Source organism: Anomaloglossus baeobatrachus, chromosome 5 (assembly GCF_048569485.1).
Source record: "Anomaloglossus baeobatrachus isolate aAnoBae1 chromosome 5, aAnoBae1.hap1, whole genome shotgun sequence".
Taxonomy (NCBI): Eukaryota; Metazoa; Chordata; class Amphibia; order Anura; family Aromobatidae; genus Anomaloglossus; species Anomaloglossus baeobatrachus.
The window spans coordinates 34,020,659-34,046,714 of NC_134357.1; the positions used below are offsets into that span (position 1 = coordinate 34,020,659).

The following is a 26,056-nucleotide window of genomic DNA, read 5'->3' on the forward strand; positions in this document are numbered from 1 at the left end:
GTGCCTTGACCAGTAGATCGTCCAAGTAAGGGATCACAGAGTGTCCGTGAGAGTGCAAGACTGCTACCACTGCCGCCATGATCTTGGTGAACACCCGAGGGGCTGTCGCCAGACCAAATGGCAGAGCTACGAACTGAAGATGGTCGTCTCCCATCACGAAGCGTAGAAAGCGTTGGTGCTCTGTAGCAATCGGCACGTGGAGATAAGCATCTTTGATGTCTATTGATGCTAGGAAATCTCCTTGAGACATTGAGGCAATGACTGAGCGGAGGGATTCCATCCGGAACCGCCTGGCGTTCACATGCTTGTTGAGCAGTTTTAGGTCCAGAACAGGACGGAAGGAGCCGTCCTTCTTTGGAACCACAAAGAGATTGGAGTAAAATCCTCGCCCCCGTTCCTGAGGGGGGACAGGGATCACGACTCCTTCTGCTCTTAGAGAGTCCACCGCCTGCAGCAGGGCATCTGCTCGGTTGGGGTGTGGGGAGGTTCTGAAGAACCGAAGTGGAGGTCGAGAACTGAACTCGATTCTGTACCCGCGAGACAAAATGTCTGTTACCCACCGGTCTTTGACCTGTGACAGCCAAATGTCGCAAAAGCGGGAGAGCCTGCCACCGACCGAGGATGCGGAGGGAGGAGGCCGAAAGTCATGAGGTAGCCGCTTTGGAAGCGGTTCCTCCATTTGCTTTCCTGGGGCGTGAGTGAGCCCGCCAGGAATCTGAGCTCCCTTGTTCTTTCTGAGACCTTTTGGACGAGGAGAATTGGGCCTTGCCCGAGCCTCGAAAGGACCGAAACCTCGACTGCCACTTTTTCTGTTGAGGTTTACTTGCTCTGGGCTGTGGTAAGGAAGAGTCCTTACCCTTGGACTGTTTTATGATTTCAGCCAATGGCTCACCAAACAGTCTGTCTCTAGATAATGGCAAGCTGGTTAAGCATTTTTTGGAACCAGCATCTGCTTTCCAGTCCTTTAACCACAAGGCTCTGCGCAAAACCACGGAATTGGCGGACGCCATAGCGGTACGGCTCGTAGATTCTAGGACAGCATTGATAGCATAGGTCGCAAACGCAGACATTTGCGAAGTTAGGGACGCCACCTGCGGTACTGCTGGATGTATGAAAGCATCCACCTGTGCTAAACCAGCTGAAATAGCTTGGAGTGCCCACACGGCCGCGAATGCTGGAGCAAACGACGCGCCGATAGCTTCGTAGACAGATTTCAACCAAAGGTCCATCTGTCTGTCGTTGGCATCCTTAAGTGAAGCGCCATCCTCTACTGCGACTATGGATCTAGCCGCAAGCTTGGAAATTGGGGGATCCACCTTTGGACACTGGGTCCAGCGTTTGGCCACCTCAGAGGGAAAAGGATAACGGGTATCCTTAGAACGTTTAGAGAAACGCTTGTCTGGATGAGCGTCGTGTTTCTGGATCGATTCTCTGAAGTCAGAGTGGTCCAAAAAAGCACTTAATTTACGCTTGGGATACAGGAAATGGAACTTCTCCTGCTGTGCAGCTGCCTCCTCTGCAGAAGGGGCTGGGGGAGAAATATCCAACAGTCTATTAATTGCCGATATAAGATCATTAACCATGGCGTCACCATCAGGGGCATCCAGATTGAAAGGAGCCTCAGGATTAGAATCCTGATCACCGTCCTCAGTCTCATCACAGAGAGACTCTTCTCGTTGAGACCCTGAGCAGTGTGATGACGTGGAGGGTCTTTCCCAGCGAGCTCGCTTAGGCTGCCTGGGACTGTCATCTGAGTCAGAGACTTCAGCCTGTGATGCTTGAGACCCCCTTGGAGCACGGATTAGTTCCAACTGAGGGGGACCGGAGAGCATAGACACAGCAGTGTCCATGGTCTGAGTAACTGGCCTGGACTGCAAGGTCTCTAGGATTTTTGCCATAGTCACAGACATTTTATCAGCAAAAACTGCAAAGTCTGTCCCCGTCACCGGGGCAGGGTTCACAGGCGTCTCTGCCTGGGCTACCACCACATTAGGCTCTGGCTGACGAAGTGCCACTGGGACTGAACATTGCACACAATGTGAGTCATTGGAGCCTGCCGGTAGATCAGCCCCACATGCAGTACAAACAGTGTACACAGCCTGTGCCTTGGCACCCTTGCGTTTTGCGGATGACATGTTGCTGCTTCCTCAGAGCAGTACAGGGTGTCCAGCCAAGAAGCGACCTTACAGTGCAACTATATATATATATATATATATATATATATATATATGGTACCAAGAAAAAAGTACACTAATATAACACTGAGGCACTAGTGGGGCCAGCACTAAAGTGCTGCTTACCGCCCGCTTATGAGCGGGTGTGTGGGCGCCGAAATCCCTTCAGTCTGGGTCTCCCAGAGCCTGCTGCCTTTCCCCAGCCAGACCGCATGTGTAATGGCTGCCGGCGTCCTTGTGGAGAGGGGGGGCGGGCCCTGGGCGTATACAGACGAAGAGCGGGAAGCCTGCTTCCCACTGTGCCTAGTGAGAGGGCTGGAGCATGTAAATAAAGCTCCAGCCCTCGGCGCTGCCTATTGAGCAGCGTCTCTCCCCTACCCTGATTGACAGGGTGGGGGCGGGAACGAAGCGGCGCTAGGCCGCAGAAGCCGGGGGCTAAAGTTAGAAGCGCCGCCGCCGTAAATGCGCGGTCGGCGTAAAGTCCCCGGCGCACCACAAGTCGCAGCTGCGCCGCCGCTCCAGGAGCGGTCGGCGCAGTAGTTCCCAACCTGTAACGTCACTCAGCAAAGCTGCAGTGACCTAACCCCAGCGCACAGCGCTACTGTCCCCGGCGCACTATAACGCTCAGCAAGCCTTGAGAGTGTCCGTGCCTGCCGGGGACACAGAGTACCTGAAAGTTGCAGGGCCTTGTCCCTGAACGGCACTCCCGCTCCAAATCCAGCAGGTTCTCTGGGTCTGTGGATGGAGCCCGGCCCCAGGGCTTGGGGGCCGGCAAGATCCCACTTCCACAGAGCCCTCCAGGGGATGTGGAAGGAAAACAGCATGTGGGCTCCAGCCTCTGTACCAGCAATAGGTACCTCAACCTTACAAGCACCACCACGGGTGAGAAGGGAGCATGCTGGGGGCCCCATATGGGCCCTCTTTTCTTCCATCCGATATAGCCAGCAGCTACTGCTGACTACAAACAGTGGAGCTATGCGTGGATGTCTGACCTCCTTCGCACAAAGCAGAAAACTGGTGAGCCAGTGATCCCACTGGGGGTGTATAGCCAGAAGGGGAGGGGCCTTACACTTTTTAGTGTAATTGCTTTGTGTGGCCTCCGGAGGCAGTGCTATACACCCAATCGTCTGGGTCTCCCAATAGAGCGCCGAAGAAAGTGTTAATATCTCAAGAACGATTGCAAATTTTAATATATAGTAAGTTGCAAAAGTGTTCGTATTTACAAGAATTAACCAACAATATGTATCTGTGAAGAAGATGAGATTGACCCTTTAATGAAGATGCAGAGGGGAACGCTGTTCCAGAATCCTGCGCAAAAAAACTTGTGAGCTCCTTCCATCCCAGGAAAGTAGGGCAGTGAAGCCGATATTATTAACACTCCAAGAAACCTAGAACTGTGACGGATTAAATCAGGGGTGGGGAAACTTTTTTTCTGCCGGGGATCATTGTGAAATTTCTACCATCATTCAGGGGCCGCGCAAAATTATCAAAGTGAAAATTACTTGCTATAACAATTAATTAACTCACCCCTACTGTGGTGGCCGCAGCCGCTTTCTTTTGCTGTGACTGTGATGTTTGGTAATATTGATCTTGTTGCTTCTCGCAACTGCTTTTCCAGGTTTGTGTCTCTGGGACTTCTGTATATACATCACATAGGAGACTCTGTGACTGCTGTATATACATCAAATAGGAGATGCTGGGACTGCTGTATATACATCGCATAGGAGATGCTGGGACTGCTGTATATACATCGCATAGGAGATGCTGGAACTGCTGTGTATACATCACATAGGAGACGCTGGGACTGCTGTGTATACATCACATAGGAGACGCTGGGACTGCTGTATATACATCACATAGGAGACGCTGGGACTGCTGTATATACATCACATAGGAGACGCTGGGACTGCTGTATATACATCACATAGGAGACGCTGGGACTGCTGTGTATACATCACATAGGAGACGCTGGGACTGCTGTATATACATCACATAGGAGAGGCTGGGACTGCTGTATATACATCACATAGGAGAGGCTGGGACTGCTGTATATACATCACATAGGAGACGCTGGGACTGCTGTATATACATCACATAGGAGAGGCTGGGACTGCTGTATATACATCACATAGGAGAGGCTGGGACTGCTGTATATACATCACATAGGAGATGCTGGGACTCCTGTATATACATCACATAGGAGAGGCTGGGACTATTGTAGATACATCACATAGGAGACTCTGTGACTGCTGTATATACATCACATAGGAGAGGCTGGGACTATTGTAGATACATCACATAGGAGACTCTGTGACTGCTGTATATACATCACATAGGAGAGGCTGGGACTGCTGTATATACATCACATAGGAGAGGCTGGGACTGCTGTATATACATCACATAGGAGACGCTGGGACTGCTGTATATACATCACATAGGAGAGGCTGGGACTGCTGTATATACATCACATAGGAGAGGCTGGGACTGCTGTATATACATCACATAGGAGATGCTGGGACTCCTGTATATACATCACATAGGAGAGGCTGGGACTATTGTAGATACATCACATAGGAGACTCTGTGACTGCTGTATATACATCACATAGGAGAGGCTGGGACTATTGTAGATACATCACATAGGAGACTCTGTGACTGCTGTATATACGTCACATAGGAGACGCTGGGACTGTTTTATATACATCACATAGGAGAACATAGTTGCCCTGGTGCTGTGCTTGGGATCATTATCATGCTGAAAGACCCAGCCATGTTTCATCTTCAATGCCCTTGCTGATGGAAGAAGGTTTGCACTCAAAATCTCACAATACATGGCCCCATTCATTCTTTCATGTGCACGGATCAGTCATCCTGGTCCCTTTGCAAAGAAACGGCACCAAAGCATGATGTTGCCACCCCCATGCTTTCCAGTAGGTATGGTGTTCTTTGGAAGCAACTCAGCATTCTGTCTCCTCCAAACACGACGAGTTCTGTTTCTACCAAACAGTTCTACTTTGCTTTCATCAGACCGTATGACATTCTCCCAATACTCTTCTGGATAATCCAAATGCACTTTAGCAAATTTCATACGGGCTTGGACATGTACTGGCCTAAGCAGGGGAACATGTCTGGCACTGCAGGCTCTGAGTCCCTGAAGCATAGTGTGTTACTGATGGTAGCCTTTGTTACGATGGTCCCAGCTTTATGCAGGTCATTCATTAGGTCCCACGTATGGTTCTGGGATTTTTGCTCATCGTTCTTGTGATCATTTTGAACCCACAGGGTGAAATCTTGCGTGGAGCCCCAGATCACGGGAGATTATCAGTGATCTTGTATGTCTTCCATTTTCTTATTATTGCTCCCACAGTTGATTTCATCTCACCAAGCTGCTTGCCTAATGCAGATTCAGTCTTCCCAGCCTTACAGGTCTCTGAGAGACAGAAATCTTGCATGTTTTTAGGTGACTAAATACTTATTTTCCACCATAATTTGTAAAAACAAATCTTGCCAAATCAGACGCGGTGATTTTCTGGATTTTTTTTCTCATTTTGTCTCTCGTAGTTGTGGTCACCTATGATGTCAATTACAGGCCTCTGTCATCTTTATAAGTGGGAGAACTTGCACAATTGGTGGCTGACTAAATACTTTTTTCCCCACTGTACATGATAGACGACTGGGAGGAATATATATGACAAGAGACGGCTGGGGGTACCGTATATACATTGGCCAGTGTGAGGACGTAATCCTCCATTGTATGCATCGCAGCCTTCAATATTGAACGCTGCATGCGGGGTTTAAAGGGCCAGCAGCCAGGAAGACGCAACTGGTGGGCTACGGGCAGTGAGGTTGTTACTTATAAAATCCTTGGTGAGCTAGGGAAGTGTACATGTTAATAATAATATCCCTGGTGGGCTAGGGCAGTGTAGATGTTAATATCTAGTTGGCTAGGGCAGTGAAGTTGTTAATTATATCTCTGGTGGGCTAGGGCAGTGAGGTTATTAATTATAATATCCATGGTGGGCTAGGGCAGTGAAATTGTTAATTATAATATCTCTGGTGGGCTAGGGCAGTGAAATTGTTAATTATAATGTCTCTGGTGGGCTAGGGCAGTGAGGTTGTTAATTATAAAATCCTTGGTGGGCTAGGGCAGTGTAGATGTTAATAATAATATCCCTGGTGGGCTAGGGCAGTGTAGATGTTAATATCTAGTTGGCTAGGGTAGTGAAGTTGTTAATAGTAACATCACTGATGGGCTAGGGCAGTGAAATTGTTAATTATAATATCCCTGGTGGGCTAGGGCAGTGAAATTTGTTAATTATAATATCCCTGGTGGGCTAGGGCAGAGAGGTTGTTACTTATAAAATCCCTGGTGGGCTAGGGCAGTGTAGATGCTAATACCTAGTAGTCCAGGGCAGTGAAGTTGTTAATAGTAACATCCCTGGTAGGCTAGGGCAGTGTAGATGTTAATTATAATATCCCTGGTGGGCTAGGGAAGTGAAATTGTTAATTATAATATCCCTGGTTGGCTAGGGCAGTGAAATTGTTAATTATAATATCCCTGGTGGGCTAGGGCAGTGAAATTGTTAATTATAATATCCCTGGTGGGCTAGGGCAGAGAGGTTGTTACTTATAAAATCCCTGGTGGGCTAGGGCAGTGTAGATGCTAATACCTAGTAGTCCAGGGCAGTGAAGTTGTTAATAGCAACATCCCTGGTGGGCTAGGGCAGTGAAATTGTTAATTATAATATATCTGGTGGGCTAGGGCAGTGATGTTAATTATAATATTCCTGGTGGGCTAGGGCAGTGAGGTTGTTACTTATAAAATCATTGGTGGGCTAGGGCAGTGTAGATGTTAATAATAATATCCCTGGTGGGCTAGGGCAGTGTAGATGTTAATTATAATATCCCTGGTGGGCTAGGGCAGTGTAGATGTTAATATCTAGTTGGCTAGGGTAGTGAAGTTGTTAATAGTAACATCACTGATGGGCTAGGGCAGTGAAATTGTTAATTATAATATCCCTGGTGGGCTAGGGCAGTGAAATTTGTTAATTATAATATCCCTGGTGGGCTAGGGCAGTGTAGATGCTAATACCTAGTAGTCTAGGGCTGTGAAGTTGTTAATACGGTAGTAACATCCCTGGTGGGCTAGGGCAGTTGTACATTGGTAGAATCATTTATATGAGCAGGAATTTTGCATTGGTGATCCGCTGCTATTCACCCTGCTCTTTATATAATGACCTCAATCCAATTTTTTGCAAAAGTTTTGAAACTTTTTTTTTAAAAAAAATAAATTAAATCTGACGGAAGAATAATTATTCGGGTCAATATTTTCTGCAGATCTCATGTTAGAGACCCCTGGGTAGATCTTAGCATTTAATTTACAAGTGATGGCAGAATGCGGAGATGAAAGCTACATGCGGCTCTAATACCCCGGAGCCGAGGAGTAAAATGCCCAGAATTCATGGAAGGGGAATGGAGCATTAAAAGCATTTCACAGCCAGATTCCCCAGCACCGAAAGCCTCGTATCACTCCGACACTGCTGCAAATAGCAGAACTTCATGTTCCCTGGAAGACTCCCGGGACATCATAAGAATGGCATTGCATAAGTGTGTGACCCCTGTCCCTGCAGCTCTGGGCAAGTGATCCACACAGATTCCTGCAGACACAATGTCAGGAGAACATGTGGGTGTGCAATCCCAGGAATGGCATCTGTAGTCATTTTCACAGCTTGTAAGCATCAGGGTCACCTCTATACCACCAGCCGTGCCACGAAACGCACGAGAAGACGGCTCCAGCAACGGCAAACCCCCGAGGAAGTCACCGAGGGACGCAAGAGGAATGAAAGTTATAACCGAAAAAGCCAAAACGAGCAAATATCCTTCCTTTTCGGGTCATTTAGTAGTTATATAATAATACATGTAGGCAGTATTATAGTAGTTATATTCTTGTACATGTGGGCAGTATTATAGTAGTTATATTCTTGTACATAGGGGCAGTATTATAGTAGTTATATTCCTGTACATAGGGGGCAGTATTATAGTAGTTATATTCTTGTACATAGGGGCAGTATTATAGTAGTTATATTCTTGTATATAGGTGGCAGTATTATAGTAGTTATATTCTTGTACATAGGGGCAGTATTATAGTAGTTATATTCTTGTACATAGAGGCAGTATTATAGTAGTTATATTCTTGTACCTAGGGGCAGTATTATAGTAGTTATATTCTTGTACATAGGGGGCAGAATTATAGTAGTTATATTCTTGTATATAAGGGTAGTATTATAGTAGTTATATTCTTGTACATAGGGGGCAGTATTATAGTAGTTATATTCTTGTACATAGGGGCAGTATTATAGTAGTTATATTCTTGTACATAGGGGGCAGAATTATAGTAGTTATATTCTTGTATATAAGGGCAGTATTATAGTAGTTATATTCTTGTACATAGGGGGCAGTATTATAGTAGTTATATTCTTGTACATAGGGGCAGTATTATAGTAGTTTATATTCTTGTACATAGGAGCAGTATTATAGTAGTTATATTCTTATACATAGAGGGCCATATTATAGTAGTTATATTCTTGTATATAGGGGCAGTATTATAGTAGTTATATTCTTGTATATAGGGGCAGTATTATAGTAGTTATATTCTTGTACATAGGAGGCAGTATTATAGTAGTTATATTCTTGTATATAGGGGCACTATTATAGTAGTTATGTTCCTGTACATAGGAGGCAGTATTATAGTAGTTATATTCTTGTATATAGGGGCAGTATTATAGTAGTTATATTCTTGTACATAGGAGGCAGTATTATAGTAGTTATATTCTTGTATATAGGGGCAGTATTATAGTAGTTATGTTCCTGTACATAGGAGGCAGTATTATAGTAGTTATATTCTTGTATATAGGGGCAGTATTATAGTAGTTATATTCTTGTACATAGGGGCAGTATTATAGTAGTTATGTTCCTGTACATAGGAGGCAGTATTATAGTAGTTATATTCTTGTATATAGGGGCAGTATTATAGTAGTTATATCCTTGTATATAGGGGCAGTATTATGGTAGTTATATTCTTGTACATAGGGGCAGTATTATAGTAGTTATATTCTTGTACATAGGGGCAGTATTATAGTAGTTATATTCTTGTACATAGGAGGCAGTATTATAGTAGTTATATTCTTGTACATAGGGGCAGTATTATAATAGTTATATTCTTGTACATAGGGGTCAGTATTATAGTAGTTATATTCTTGTACATAGGGGCAGTATTATAGTAGTTATATTCTTGTACATAGGAGCAGTATTATAGTAGTTATATTCCTGTACATAGGAGGCAGTATTATAGTAGTTATATTCCTGTACATAGGAGGCAGTATTATAGTAGTTATATTCTTGTATATAGGGGCAGTATTATAGTAGTTATATTCCTGTACATAGGAGGCAGTATTATAGTAGTTATATTCTTGTATATAGGGGCAGTATTATAGTAGTTATATTCTTGTACATAGGGGGCAGTATTATAGTAGTTATATTCTTGTACATAGGAGCAGTATTATAGTAGTTATGTTCCTGTACATAGGAGGCAGTATTATAGTAGTTATATTCTTGTATATAGGGGCAGTATTATAGTAGTTATATCCTTGTATATAGGGGCAGTATTATAGTAGTTATATTCTTGTACATAGGGGGCAGTATTATAGTAGTTATATTCTTGTACATAGGGGGCAGTATTATAGTAGTTATATTCTTGTACATAGGGGGCAGTATTATAGTAGTTATATTCTTGTACATAGGGGGTTGTATTATAGTAGTTATATTCTTGTACATAGGGGGCAGTATTATAGTAGTTATATTCTTGTACATAGGGGCAGTATTATAGTAGTTATATTCTTGTACATAGGGGGCAGTATTATAGTAGTTATATTCTTGTATATAGGGGCAGTATTATAGTAGTTATATTCTTGTACATAGGGGCAGTATTATAGTAGTTATATTCTTGTACATAGGGGCAGTATTATAGTAGTTATATTCTTGTACATAGGGGCAGTATTATAGTAGTTATATTCTTGTATATAGGGGCAGTATTATAGCAGTTATATTCTTGTACATAGGAGCAGTATTATAGTAGCTATTCTTTTCTAAATCTACATTTCCCATCTGTATATTAGCATTGCCCTTGTGTGAGGTGTTCTCCTCTGCAGTATATTCCGCAGTCCGCTGTGCTTGCGGCAGCCATCAGGAAAGTTTGTGAAAACTCTGCATGGAGTTAAAGTGTTTGCTCTGGTCTTTGTACAATCACTGAGATCCACCCGGCTGCCCCCTCAGCCCTGCAATTATATCTAATGAAGCGCAGCTAATGATCCGCTCATCTTCTGCAGAATATCACTGCCGCTGTTATGTGCAGGAGAGACACTAATAATACGGCTATAATGCAGACTCCATTAACTGCATAGTAAATTTCTGGCAGTGTTATGTGTGGGCTCCGGCGATTTACATGACGTAAATTTCACTAAAAGTCAATAATGCATTTTTTAGGTTATTACTGAACATTGCTGTTTCATGACTCAGAATTTGCATTTGGCTCAGTGACTGTCACATTGGCTACAATCACATCCTCAGGTCATCGCTTTATCTTATGCTATTTGTCAAGCAGATTCCTTAAAGGGGCCGCGTGTCCATTAAAAGGGTTAATAGATAATTGTCCAGGATAATAAAAATTAGGGATGTTCTATTTAAGAAAAATAGCAAGATGTCTCTCCATTGCTTATTTCTGGTATTACAGCCTGACAAGAATGAAGGGAATGGGCAGCGCTGCAATACCACACACAACCTGAACACTTGGGTGGCGCTGTGCATGGAGGAAAGCAGCTGTGCTTTTTTAATCCTTGGCAACTCCTTAAATATTTCTATCTAATATATGATGCCTTTTAGCTATTACTTAGTTATATCTGTTTTACTCGGAGATTCTATTCTAAAAACTCTGCAAAAGACTCGGTGTGAACCCATCCCAATAGTAGTTATATTCTTGTACATAGGGGGCAGTATTATAGTAGTTATATTCTTATTCTTGTACATAGGAACAGTATTATAGTAGTTATATTCTTGTATATAGGGGCAGTATTATAGTAGTTATATTCTTGTACATAGGAGCAGTATTATAGTAGTTATATTCTTGTATATAGGAGGCAGTATTATAGTAGTTATATTCTTATACATAGGGGGCAGTATTATAGTAGTTATATTCTTGTATATAGGAGGCAGTATTATAGCAGTTATATTCTTGTATATAGGGGCAGTATTATACTGGTTATATTCTTGTACATAGGGGCAGTATTATAGTAGTTATATTCTTGTATATAGGAGGCAGTATTATAGTAGTTATATTCCTGTACATAGGGGGCAGTATTATAGTAGTTATATTCTTGTATATAGGAGGCAGTATTATAGCAGTTATATCCTTGTACATAGGGGGCAGTATTATAGTAGTTATATTCTTGTACATAGGGGGCAGTATTATAGTAGTTATATTCTTGTACATAGGAGCAGTATTATAGTAGTTATATTCTTGTATATAGGAGGCAGTATTATAGTAGTTATATTCTTGTACATAGGGGGCAGTATTATAGTAGTTATATTCTTGTATATAGGAGGCAGTATTATAGCAGTTATATGCTTGTACATAGGAGCAGTATTATAGTAGTTATATTCTTGTATATAGGAGGCAGTATTATAGTAGTTATATTCTTGTACATAGGAGCAGTATTATAGTAGTTATATTCTTGTATATAGGAGGCAGTATTATAGCAGTTATATTCTTGTATATAGGAGGCAGTATTATAGCAGTTATATTCTTGTACATAGGGGGCAGTATTATAGTAGTTATATTCTTGTACATATGAGCAGTATTATAGTAGTTATATTCTTCTGGGGTATATCCCACATTTTGCTTTTCTAATATAGTCAGGAACAATATAATGCATCGGGTCCTTCTTGTCACACTTGGGATCTCTGATCTGTAAGACTTTCAGGTATTTGCATCTTGGAGGGGCGCCATGAAACATTACATCCAGGAATTTATCTACTCCTCTGTTATGCAGGTTAGTATGTCCTTCATGTAGGATAATACAGTCCCTCCTCATGTGAACATGTCCTAATATGAAGGTAGCACAACTTTAAGGAGGGAGTGAATTGGTCGGAGGCATTTTCACAGAGTTGCACATTGTGTATTTGATCTTCCTATTCTCTACAGGTGCAGTCGGGGGGGTGTGCGCTCTTGCTAATATCCTTGGCCCCCAGGTGTGTGAGCTGGAGCGTCTGTGTGTCAGCGGGCAGTGGCAGGAGGCACGAAAGCTGCAATATCGACTGATTGAACCCAATGCTGCTGTAAGTATTACATTTTTCATGTCCCCTTCATATTTCCAATTAGACTGAGTCCCATATACACAGTAGTGACTGTCCGTGGTATTACAGATCACACTGAGTGGAGCCGCAGCACCGGGTCACATCCGTTCACAGCGGCATCTAGGGGCTGATCAGTGCTGCCTGTTTAGCGGAGGTTTCGGGAGTCGCACCAGTATCGTTAACAGTTGATGGTCTATATTAAAGCACTCCAATTACCAGGATTTTCCTATATAACCTAAAGCCAGTGCTATACTGGCACTATCAGGCTGATTCTATACATACCTGTAGTGGTCAGCTCGGATGTATAGGTTTTGAAACACAAGCAAGAATAGTTTATAAAATGAGCAGCTTTTTGAGTGGCAGCAGCTGCCGATCAGCTGATAGCTGGGGTGGGTTTTCATAGTGATTCCTGCCCCCCTGTCCGTCCCCCCTTATCTGTTATTTATGCTAATTTTATTATAGAATCGTTTTTCTAAGTGACTAGAAGGACCTGTGCTGGTGTCATACCCATGTGACCAGAAGAGACGGGGCCTTAACCAACATAGCTAATACCAGGAAGCAACATTATTTTTCTGTTGGCTGAGACCCCGCCCCTTCTGGTCACATGGGTATGACATCAGCACAGGTCCTTCTAGTCAATTAGTAAAACGCTTCTGTAATAGAATTAGCATAAATAACAGGGGGAGGATGGACAGGCAGGGGGCAGGAATCACTATAAATATCCACCCCAGCTATCAGCTGATCGGCAGCTGCTGATCAAAAGATGCTCATTTTACAAACTTTACTTGCTTGTATTTCAAAACCTATACATCCGAGCTGACAACTAAAGGCATGTATAGAATCAGCCTGATAGTGCCAGTATAGCACTGGCTATAGGTTATATAGGAAAATCCTGGTGATTGGTGCGCTTTAATGATAGACTTGAAATTACAGGCACTCAGTGGAAACAAAATCTTTTTTTCCTTTAGTATAATATTAATGTTGCCATTATTAATAAACGCTGGCCAGGCTCTGCGGTTTTCCAGCACATTGATATATGTCATCTCTCTCAGAACTTTGTCTGCTGCTTGGTAAGAAAATACCATCAGAACCGCTCCTAGAATCGGGACGGAGCCCAGTTGGCCGCACAGCTGGCATTTCTATAAGTAATGAGATGTGCAGCTGTCAGATTGGCAGCCATCTAGGTAACATAAATTATCCACAGTGTTTTTTTCAGGAACGATAAGGAACACCTGTCAGGGTCATTGAGTCTGCGAAAAGGAGGAACCGATGCAGAAACGCCACTTCCAATAGTATAAAATCCAAATTATAAATTCTTGCATAGCAGTTCCCATAATTACTGGCTCCTCTGTTTCCTTTTTCATTTTGGATTCTATTACGCCAGCAAAATAGTGAGTGCAGCTCTGGAGTGTAATACAGGATCAGTAATGTAATGTATGTACACAGTGACTGCACCAGCTGAATAGTGAGTGCAGCTCTGGAGTATAATACAGTATCAGTAATGTATTGTATGTACACAGTGACTGCACCAGCAGCAAAGTGAGTGCAGCTCTGGAGTATAATACAGGATCAGTAATGTAATGTATGTACACAGTGACTGCACCAGCAGAATAGTGAGTGCAGCTCTGGAGTATAATACAGGATCAGTAATGTAATGTATGTACACAGTGACTGCACCAGCAAAATAGTGAGTGCAGCTCTGGAGTATAATACAGGATGTAACTCAGGATCAGTACAGGATAAGTAATGTAATGTATGTACACCGTGACTGCACCAGCAGAATAGTGAGTGCAGCTCTGGAGTGTAATACAGGATCAGTAATGTAATGTATGTACACAGTGACTGCACCAGCAGAATAGTGAGTGCAGCTCTGCAGTATAATACAGGATATAATTCAGGATCAGTACATAAGTAATGTAATGTATGTACACAGTGATTCCACCAGCAGAATAGTGAGTGCAGCTCTGGAGTATAAGGATAAGTAATGTAATGTATGTATACAGTGACTGCACCAGCAGAATAGTGAGTGGTGCAGCTCTGGAAGATAATACAGGATGTAACTCAGGATCAGTACAGGATCATTAATGTATGTGCACAGTGATTCCACGAGCTGAATAGTGAGTGCAGCTCTGGAGTATAATGCAGGTTGTAACTCAGGATCAGTACAGGATAAGTAATGTAATGTATGTACACAGTGACTGCACCAGCAGAATAGTGAGTGCAGCTCTGAAGTATAATACAGGATGTAACCTAGGATCAGTACAGATAGATAATGTGATCTATATAAATCTATATACACAGTGACTCATTGTCTCCATCATCAAAACGTAAAACCTTTGCTGTCCTGTGACTATCTACCACCTAATAGATGACAATGTTATGTGATTGTTTCGGGAACAACTACACTGGAAAAAGTTAAACAAAAAAAATCAGAATGAGTTACATGTAGATTTGTATTGGATTTTGCTGTGGATTTTCCTTGGATTTCACTGTTTGCATGTAAACCTCCTGACAGATTTCTCTATCATATCCCCCCATAACATCTTCATATGTAGCTTAGATGCCCCCTAGGATCCGGTCCCTGTTTACACTTTGACCATATACTCATTTTACTGATCACCTGTAATACCATATTTCGTCTCTAGTGGCCGCTGCAGCAGTAAATGAGAAGCTTGTCTCAACCTCTCGGTAAAATCAGCTATTTGCCGAATTGCCAGTAATCGGGGGTTATCTGTGATGAGATGGTTCCATGAAATAAACTTTTTTTTCTTAATATATGTTTTCTGTAGCGCTGTTATCCAATCCCATGTACGGCAGTGATGTTTCACATTAATATTTTACCCTGTAAGGACAGCTGTTGGTATTTCATTAGGTGTCGTTGGACTTGTTGGAGGTCTACTATGCTCGCATGTTGGTATGACCAGAGAATGGACGTGATGTACCCGTCATAAACCTCGAGCTCAGATCCCCCCATCATAAGTCGCCTGCCTGAATTGTTCTTGCCTATTTATAGACAATGACTGAATGTAATTAACTGAAGTGACGTGAACCTATGGAAGGTCATCCACATAATGGAGGCTTCACATTCAGCTTCTTAGCATATGACACTACAGGAGAATGTATTATTGGTGCCCTCGACTTTTAGAGAACCTTTCACTTTATCTTCTCTGGGAACATAGAGCTAAAGTAATTGCCAAAAAGCTCCAGTTGGGTCTACGGACATTCTCCGAGAACTTTGTGGCTCCTCAATGTTCATTTTGCCAAATCCCAGTGTTGGTTTTTATGATTTGCTTTCTCTGGGTTCCTCCTCGGTCCACTTTGGCCAAGACAGCGGTGGCTGGTGCGATCCGACATTGATGGACCTTGACTTTGGAGGTCACCTCTAATCTCCTTGGAAGATGTTCTTAGCTCCCCATTCTTCAGTTCGTCATCAATTTTCCTCTTCTAGCCACATCCGGGGAGGTCGTCCACAGTCCCATATGCCTTACACATCTGAATAATCAATCATACTTAAGCACAGACCCTTAATTTGGGCTTTTTGGCAAGGGGGCATTTTGAAGTCAAACTGTCATGGCCTTCTCGGGATGTGGTTCACTTATGGGTTCTCTACGAAATGGTCTTTGGGGGAAAAAGTGTGTGGCTATCAGGTTCCGCTTTCCCCTGCACAACCCGCGGCTCCCCTCCTTCGGGAGGAGAGCCAGTCTAGATTGGATTCCAGTTTCACGTGGGTGCCAGATAGGAGAGGGAAAAAAGGGTTAATCTACCGCACTGCCGTGTGTAATAAAGGCTTGGAACAGGATGAAAGTGAGTGCAACAATGGTAATGGCTCACCTGGGGTAGTTGAGACGCCACAACTACTATATTGGGCATGTTATATCCAAATGGCTGCTGCAGTCCCCATGGTTGATAGCCAGATAGGAGAGGGAAGAATGGGTTAATCCACTGTGCTGCCGTGTGTAATAAAGGCATGGAACAGGAAGACTTCAAGTGATTTACTTCTACGCGTTTCAGAGCCGTGGCTCCTTTCAATAAACAGGGGTTCAGCAGACTGTTGAGAGTTTAAAAGTGCGTTACTTAAGAAAAAAACAACCCTCCACAATACACGCTGTTAGCAATGGCACTACATGGAAGAGAAATGTCACAAGACCCGTTTACAAGAGTTCTCCACCCATGCCTGTATAGGAACACCAGTCTTCTCAGTTTCATACAGCTTTAGGTTTAAGAGATGTTTTTCACCTGTCTGAGAGTGGATGTGAAATCACCTCTAGAATTGAAAGCTGTGTGAAACGGAGAAGATTGGTGTTCCTGTACAGACATGGGTGGAGCTCTTTTATAAATGCGTCTTGTGACATTTCTCTTTCATGTGGTGCCATTGCTGACAACATGAAATGGGAAAGGTTGTTTTTTAAGTAATGCCATGTTAAAGTCTATTGTCTGCTGGACCCCTGTTTATTGAAAGGAGCCACGGCTCTGGAACGCGCAGAAATAAATCACTTGAGATCATCCTGTTCTAAGCCATTATTACACACGACAGCGAGGAGCATTAGCCCTTTCTTCCCCCTCTTATCTAGCTATCAGACATGGGGACTGCAGCAGCTGTTTGGATATAACCACATGCCTGATATAGTAGTTGTGGCTTCTCACAAATGCCCAAGATGAGCCATGACTGTTGTTATACTGTCTTTATTATCCTGGGTAATACCCTATTTGCGTCTTATTGTCTATCCAGCAATCTTCTCTTCTAGTTTCACTTGGGTGGAAGCCCAGCTAGATGCAGGGAGAATGATTTGGGCTTTCCCTGAGCTTCAACAAAGGGGAGCCATTTGACCCGGTCCCTCACTGTGGTCTTCTTGCTTGGAAGGGAATGGTTTATGGGGGCCCTTCTCTTTTAGGAGTGGGGTGCAATAAAATGCATCCTTGTGCACTATTTTTTTTTTTAATGTGGTACTGCTACGTTTTTCTGATGGGTGATAAGATATCGGTCTCGGGCTTGCAAAAAAAAAAGGAACATTAGTCTGTTTGGTTTTGAGATTTACGTTTAACTTATTTGCCTATAATTTCTTTCAAATCTCCTGAGACAACTCTCTCCTTAGCTTTCTGTGCTCCATGGTCAGTGTGGTCCTTACCATGATACCAAACAGCACAGTGACTACTTTTCACCCTTCAAATAGAATGGCTGGTTACAACTTTGTACACACATGTAATACTTATTTTACCTGCTGTATTTCATACAATCATCCTGAGACAACTCTCTCCTTAGCTTTCTTTGCTCCATGTTCAGTGTGGTCCTCACCATGATACCAAACAGCACAGTGACTACTTTTCACCCTTCAAATAGAAAGAATGGCTGGTTACAACTTTGTACACACATGTAATACTTATTTTACCTGCTGTATGTCATACAATCATCCTGAGACAACTCTCTCCTTAGCTTTCTTTGCTCCATGTTCAGTGTGGTCCTCACCATGATACTAAACAGCACAGTGACTACTTTTCACCCTTCAAATAGAAAGAATGGCTGGTTACAGCTTTGTAGACACATGTAATACTTATTTCACCCGCTGTGTGCCATACAATCATTTTGAGACAACTCTCTCCTTAGCGTTCTTTGCTCCATGTTCAGTGTGGTCCTCACCATGATACCAAACACCACAGTGACTACTTTTCATCCTTCAAATAGAAAGAATGGCTGGTTACAAGTTTGTAGACAACATGTAATACTTATTTCACCCGCTGTGTGCCATAGAATCATGTCTTTAGTAAATTGGTTAAAAAAATTAACTTGAAAATTGCTTTAAACTCTACCAGAAATGTATTTAAAACCAAAATTGACGCCTTTAATTTATATAATAGTTTCCCTTTTACCTGTGTTTTCAGGTGACGCGCAGATTTGGGATCCCAGGTTTGAAGCAGGCCATGGAGTGGTTTGGATACCATGGAGGCCGCTGCCGTTCTCCCCTTGTACCACTGACTGAGCCGGAGGTGAAGGAGCTGAGAAATGTTTTTACTAATAATGGATGGCTATAGTAACTCCACAAAGCAAAAACTTTACATAGTGCTGGTGAAATAAAGCTCTACAGCCTGTTTCGTTTATTATCTCCTTTACACGTTGTTTTATATAGTTTTACACCATAGATTGGACTAATTTTCAAAATTCGAAAGGGCATGAAGTCCGTGGTAGGTTCATACTTGCCAACGTTTCAATTTTTTTGCCTGGTAGATCTCCGGCTTTGCAAAAAGTTGATGAGAAGTTGCTGCTCCTGGTTTACAACTTTCCAAACAAAACCCTGCATAAAATATACTTTGCCTTACTTCTGAGCAAGGCTCGGTATAGCACGGTATATGGTGATCGTTTTTGGTGCCATACTCTTGTACTAGTAGCTTAGGCTACCGGGGGGGCAGGAACAGCCCAGGTCCTGTGCAGGTCCCTGGACAGGCGCCACTCTCAACTTTGTGGTGGCAGCACAACAAGCCGTGGGCCATCCTTCATCTTGCAGGCTGCAGGTCGCTTTACGCCTATGGCTTTCCGGAAGGTGGGAGCACCCACAGGACATCGGCGTCCCAGCGCAGGCGCCATGATGTCACCGCACTGTTCTGTATGGGCTGGGATGCCAAAAGAAGAGAAAAATTGACCCATTTGGCTCATTGGTGACTGGAGTAATTATATTTTTTTTTTTTGGGGAATTATTAAATTTTGAAGGGCACAAAGTTGATACTATTACTTGTTAAGGGGCTCTCATTGGACATTATAACTTTTTAGGGCCATTATTTTGCAAGGCAGTCAGGACTAGATAATGCTATAAAGGGACACTTAAGTGACAATATTCCGTGTAGGGGGTGGGGGGGCTTTTCAGGGGTATTTTTACTTTAGAGGCACTCATGGCATTACTACTTTAGAAGGGTACACACAAAGCATTACTATTGCATAAAGGGGCACTCATTGAATTATAACCTTCAAAGGGGGCAGACATGAATCTTTTTTACTATCCATGGGGCACAAAAAGGTGACTATAATGACACCAATATTTGTAAAGTATCATAGTTTTTAAGGTTGAAGGGAGACTCTAAGTCCATCTAGTTCAACCCGTAGCCTAACATGTTGATCCAGAGGAAGGCAAAAAACCCCAATGTGGCAAACAAGTTCCAATGGGGAAAAAATTTCCTTCCTGACTCCACATCCGGCAATCAGACTAGTTCCCTGGATCAATACCCTGTCATAAAATCTAATATACATAACTGGTAATATTATATTTTTCAAGAAAGGCATCCAGGCTCTGCTTAAATGTTAGTAGTGAATCACTCATTACAACATCATGCGGCAGAGAGTAGAGTATTTAGGGTCCCACACAACACAGCGGGGGGGCAGCAACGGGCACCGTGGGATGAAGAATTTGTGTAGGTTGGGGACAGGTGGTGGCGGTGCTAGAAACTTGTGAAGTTAAATGTGTCTGAGATGTAAACGCCGAAGACGAGTCGTGGCTGCAAGAACAAGTCTTCATAACGGTCTGGGCCACATGGAGAAGATGGGAAAAGTGGTCACCTGTGAGTCACTATACAGTAGGTATGTCTGTACTGTTTTCTCTTACATGGTCCTTGTAGAGTGACCTCACCTTGTGCACAATCCTTGTACAGTACATTTGTGACAAGAAGAAAATAGAGATGCGCTGTGTAACACCCAGTGGAAGCGGTGGGGATTAGTTGTTGCCCAGAGGCTGCTCACCTGATGGGGTTGTGCACCCTTGCACAACCCAGGTAAAGGTGGGGATAGATCCAGAGGGAGACAGCTGGAGAGGGGATCCTCTGCAAAGCCTGGGGCCAGCGTGGAGCGAATCTTCCAAGTAGGTCACGCGCGACCGGAAGTGCGTCACCGCAGGTCCTGTGTCGGCCAGGGGATCCCGGTAATCCAGCAACCGTAGGTCCTGGTGTCTAATGGATAAGTCTCTGCTCCCAGAGCTTGCTCCTGATGCTGATCCCTCACAGGGATAGTTAAATTGGATAGCCAATAGAAAATACAGGCAGCAATGTCAATATACTGTACGATTGGATAGCAAGGTGGCGGTCAGATGGGAGCGCTAGGAAGCAGGAGGACTAGGTGTGTAAAATTTAAAAGCAAACCTTTTATTTAGAACCCTCTAACGGCCACTACGCGTTTCAACAGCTAATTGCTGTCTTCCTCAGGCCTGATGAAGACCGCAATCAGCTATTGAAACGCGTAGTGGCCATTAAAGGGTTCCAAATAAAAGGTTTGCTTTTAAATTCTACTCACCTAGTCCTCCTGCTTCCTAGCGCTCCCATCTGACCGCCACCTTGCTATCCAATCGTACAGTATATTGACATTGCTGCCTGTATTTTCTTGTACTGTGATATTGCTATGACCATTTTACTTTTTGAGTGACCTCACTGTGTGCATTATCCACGTCCTGTGACATCGCCATATGTATTTTCCATGTACTGTCATAACTGAGTGCTTTATCCTTGTCCTATGACATTACCACTTGCATTTTCTTTGTACTGTGATTTCTCTGTGTACATTATCCTTGTACATTGACATTACTGTCTGCATTTTCTAGTACTGCGACATCGCCATGACCATTTTTCTTGTTGAGTGACATTGCCATGTGCATTATACATGTACTGTGGCACCACTGTGTGCATTATTCTTGTACATTGACATTGCTGTCTGCGTTTTCTTGTACTGTGACATCACTATGACCACATTTCTTGTAGAGTGACATTGCCATGTGCATTATCCTTGTTCTATGACATTGCCTTGCGTATTATCCCGTATACTGTGACATCACTGTGTACAAATTTATTGTGCATTTTCTCAACTTGATTCCTCAAGGTGAGCGGGATGATAGTGGGGGTCTGCAGTCTACTTTTGTTATGGTAGCCGACTGTTAAGGCCCTGTCACACACACAGAGATAAATCTTTGGCAGATCTGTGCTTGTAGTGAAATCATGGACATATTGTTCCATTTGTACACAGCCACAAACCTGGCACTGATTGTCCACAATTTCACTGCAACCACAGATCTACCACAGAGCTACCACAGATCTGCCACAGAGCTACCACAGAGCTACCACAGAGCTACCACAGATCTACCACAGATCTACCACAGATCTACCACAGATCTACCACAGAGCTACCACAGATCTACCACAGATCTACCACAGAGCTACCACAGATCTACCACAGAGCTACCACAGAGCTACCACAGAGCTACCACAGAGCTACCACAGATCTACCACAGAGCTACCACAGAGCTACCACAGATCTACCACAGATTTATCTGTGTGTGTGACAGGGCCTTTACTTATAACACCTATGATGGTGACGTAGAAAGCAGTTTATCCCATACAATAAATGCTATTACTATTGACTCGGGTTGAATCCTGGTCTTCAGTATTTAGTGCCATGCGTCTCTTTCAGAATTTGGCTACAAACTCCGGACTATAATTTAGGAGAATATGAATGAAATGTGATGCAAACTGAAAAGAAGCGTCACCGAATCCGCTGGGTGTGATAACATTGACATTTTTAAACCCTGTATCTGAGCGTATCCATTGCACATACACGAAGGCGTAATGATTGCATTACAGTACGATGCGCTGCCACCAAATACCTCTAGAATTAGCCGTGCCCTTCTACCGATGCATACCCCGGATTATTACCCACGGGTTTGATCTCACATTAGCAGGGCATATAAACTTACTCATCATGAGATTCCCGACGGATGATTTATGTCATGTTTGTCAGACGGGGAAGCGGTCGTGAATAAAAAAAAAAATGATATCCCGAAGGCTCCGTCTACCTCATATATTATGTACACACATCATTAAAAAGTGCAGTGAATGGAAATAAGAAATATTCTGGACGGTTGCATCAGATTGTAGACGCCATTAGGAAATGTTCCGGCAATACATAAATGGTCAGGTTCTCCTAAATATATGGGGGCGGGGGAGTGGTGATGTACCATTACTGTAAACTAGAAGATTAGAAGTCACCAAGGAGTTCACTGACCATACAAAGATCATGGAGCTCAAAAGGTGACGTATGTCCTATCACATAATGTGCACTCTCCATAATACATCTAATGGATGGCCCAACAGCTATGTCTGCACCATCATCAGTCCGTGCCAGAACCGTGCTGCAATGGACAAAACTTGAGATAACTTTGTTTTCCGCTCGCTTAATCCCGTAGATGCTACAGTCGTTGCTAACTACAGAACCTAAGCGGTTTGATAAAGAAAGGAATCTCCTTTCTGTAATCCCTTTTGCACCTTGCAACGGTCTTTTAGGGTACTGTTGAGAAATGGAGTAACATAGGCCGCCAGGTCAACGTAGCGCCAAGGCCAGTGACTAGACTACTGAGGAGCTTGAGAGGTGGTGGATTTAAACAGACAAGTAAAGGCTCTTCTCATATTCTCCACCCTTAAGGTCAATTTTTTTTGTACAAAACTTGAAAAACCCTTGTAAGAGGTTAAAGGGAACCTGTCAGGACCCCCAAGTCCCCTCACACCTCCCTAAATAAACATTTCAAACTCTTATCCTGCATCCTAATCGTGTCCGTAAAAGCCCAAACAATCCTTGTTACATGCGCAAAAAACAACTTTTATTAACATGCTTTGGACTACCCTGAATAGTCCAGCAGAAGTCTCTTCTGGCAAAGCACATCGGCCTTACATACTGTAAGCATGCTACCACGGGTGCGATTAACGTTTTCGTGAAATGTCGCCTCTTCTGCGACAGAAATCTTGTGCGCGTGCGCTGTTCATTCTTACTGGGCATGTGTAGCGCCCCTGAGGCTTCAGTCACCACAGGGTATCGCATCTCACTAAAGGTGCAGTACTCATCCCAGGTAAGGAACAGATTAATCCCTGGCGTTTCTCACAATTCACAAACCACAAACAGTTAGGGGCCTTCCCACCGGGGTTGGCCTAGGGTAGACAGGGGGGTGGCCATCACGAGGCATGGGACTTTCCGGTCTCTAGGACAACCACCTGGGGGGCGGGAACCACTTGGGAAAAAAGGAAGGAGCATCTTCACACTTGGGCAGTTACCCCCGAGCACAGCTAGGGGTGAGGAGCACAGTCAGGACCTTACACTTCTGGGAGCACTACAAGCCCCATGGCTTGGAGCAGACAGCTCAGCCCGGGTTCTCTACAGCTACACGGGATTCCAGGGTCTGCGAAGAGTGCAGGAAATACCCGCAGCCCGTTCCATATTCCATTCTCGGAATTGGAGGGATCATGACCAGAAAAGACTTACAGTGGGAACACCGGTGGTGACCTCCGAATTATCCGGGATCGGCTGATGCCCATCACGGCAGAAACCGGCACACCATGGGTGGCTAACAGTGAGTAAAGACCTTGAACCGCAACCACTATGTCAGCCCGGCTTTGCCTTCGCTGTCGCCCCGCACTTTGGCGCCAACGGCCTCTACCACCACCATCATCCTCCACTGGGGCCTGGCTCTACCTCTGGGGAGCCGAACCATCCCAGCTGCAACATCATCCGCCCCAGAGGACAGCACCTGCAGCGGTGGCTAATCCCTGGCCGCACACCACAAGTGGCGTCACAAGATATCTACTCCCAACATCCTCATCATCCCCACCATCCCCACCATCAATCCCTCCATCGCCCATCCCTTCGTGGACACCTCGGGGGTCAAAAAACCGGGCAGGGCCACTTGTGACATCCCCTGACCCTCACCGGCCCGGTGGCGAGAATTCCCAAGGCCCCGTGGGGTGCTTCACATGCGCCGTGCACCGATGAAGCTGGGGAGACTACACTTGGCTTCTTTGTGCATGACTAGAAAGGAAGGACCTTATGTTCATGTGCAAGATTTCCATAGCAGAAGAGACAATGCAACCAGTCAGGAGGACATTACACAGAGCCACTATAATCCCAGTGATAGAATAGTACCTAAAGCTACTTGCAATTCTCCCTCTTACTGTCCTGGTGAGACTTGTGACAAATTTGGGATCAGAGTCTCAACTTGCCTTGTGAGACTCTGGATATTTAACATATTTGCTTTCATTTAGTGCAGTAATGGTTCAGACTCGTTCCTTGCAGGTAGTTTCTTCTTAGCTGCAACCGGTTTGTGACTACTCCCCTTCCCTAAATAGTCCCACGTTCCATCACCTGATGTCTGGTATGGAAAAAAAAATCATTCTGAACTGACCACCATTGAAGGAGGAAGACTGTTGAAACTCTTGGAGCCATGCCGCTTGCAGCCGTGGTGTAAGATTGCAGCAGTGAAGTTGCTGACTCTTGTCTCCTGCAGCCTTGGTGTTTGGCTGCAACAGTTGATGTATATGCTTTTCTCTACATCCTCCTGTCTGTCTACCTCCCTCAGTGTTTTATTACAGTAGTGGTGACATCTAGAACACTCACCAGCCTTTATACTAGCTAGGATGAGTGGAGGGACAGCTACGGACTAGGCATGTGACGGTGATGGAAGGGGGGGGGGTGTGTGGACCCGTTTAGGGATGTTAGGGAGCTCAGGTTAGTGTCAGGTGGTGACCCTTCCTACCCTTTTCCTTCCCTGGTTGGTACCTCTGTGTTGTATCATGCGCCGGACATCCCCTTGTCCAAGCATGACAATTACAAGCTGTAAAGAAAACAAGTTGCCAACTTTTTCATGACTACTGGGACCTTGACCGATCAGGAGAATGGGTCACTTTTAGCTCTGTTAGAGAGGAGATCAGTACTCATACGTGAGTGCCGCTCCATTCATTCTCTATGGGGCTACCAAAAGCCTGGCAGCTCCATAGAGAATGAATGCGGTGGTCAGGCTTCAGTCTTGTAGCTCAAAATTTTAACAAGGATAAAAATTCCCTGTTCTGCCAATCGGTGCAGGTCCCAGTGTTTGGTTTTACGCTACCCTAAAGCGGGCTTTACATGCAACGACATCGCTAGCGAGATGTCGTTGGGGGATCACGGAATTCGTGACGCACATCCGGCGTCGTTAACGACGTCGTTGCCGTTGAAACGCACGAATGACCGTTAACGATTAAAAATACTCACCTAATCGTTGATTGTTGTCCAGTTGTAATCCCGATTATCATTGCTGTTGCAGGACGCAGGTTGTTCGTCGTTCCTGCGGCAGCACACATCGCTGTGTGTGACACTGCAGGTACATCACCGTACCTGCGGACACCCGCAATGAGGAAGGAAGGAGGTGGGCGGGATGTTCGGCCCGCTCATCTCCGCCCCTGCGATTCTATTGGGCGGCCGCTTAGTGAGGCCTCTGTGACGTCGAACGAACCGCCCTCTTAGAAAGGAGGTGGTTCGCCGGCTACAGCGACGTCGCTAGGCAGGTAAGTATGTGTGACGGGTGTTAGCGATGTTGTGCACCACGGGCAGCGATTTGCCCGTGACGCACAACCGACGTGGGCAGGTGCTTTCACCAGCGACGTCGCTGTGTGTAAACCCCGCTTAAGTGCTAAAACAATTGTGCAGTTGTTTTT

The 26,056-nt window shown here is 44.2% G+C and overlaps 1 protein-coding gene across 2 annotated transcripts in view; it reads left to right on the top strand.

Annotated features, from left to right (window-relative positions):
* HOGA1 (4-hydroxy-2-oxoglutarate aldolase 1) overlaps positions 1 to 18,685 on the top strand; it is a 38,393-nt gene extending 19,708 nt beyond the window's left edge. For both annotated transcript variants that reach the window (XM_075352229.1, XM_075352231.1), the window contains exons 7-8: positions 12,429 to 12,562; positions 18,458 to 18,685. In XM_075352229.1, the coding sequence (XP_075208344.1) occupies positions 12,429 to 12,562; positions 18,458 to 18,607 (284 nt within the window). In that variant the 3' untranslated portion in view covers positions 18,608 to 18,685. The remainder of the gene's footprint in view (positions 1 to 12,428; positions 12,563 to 18,457) is intronic.
* Positions 18,686 to 26,056: the final 7,371 nt, after the last annotated feature.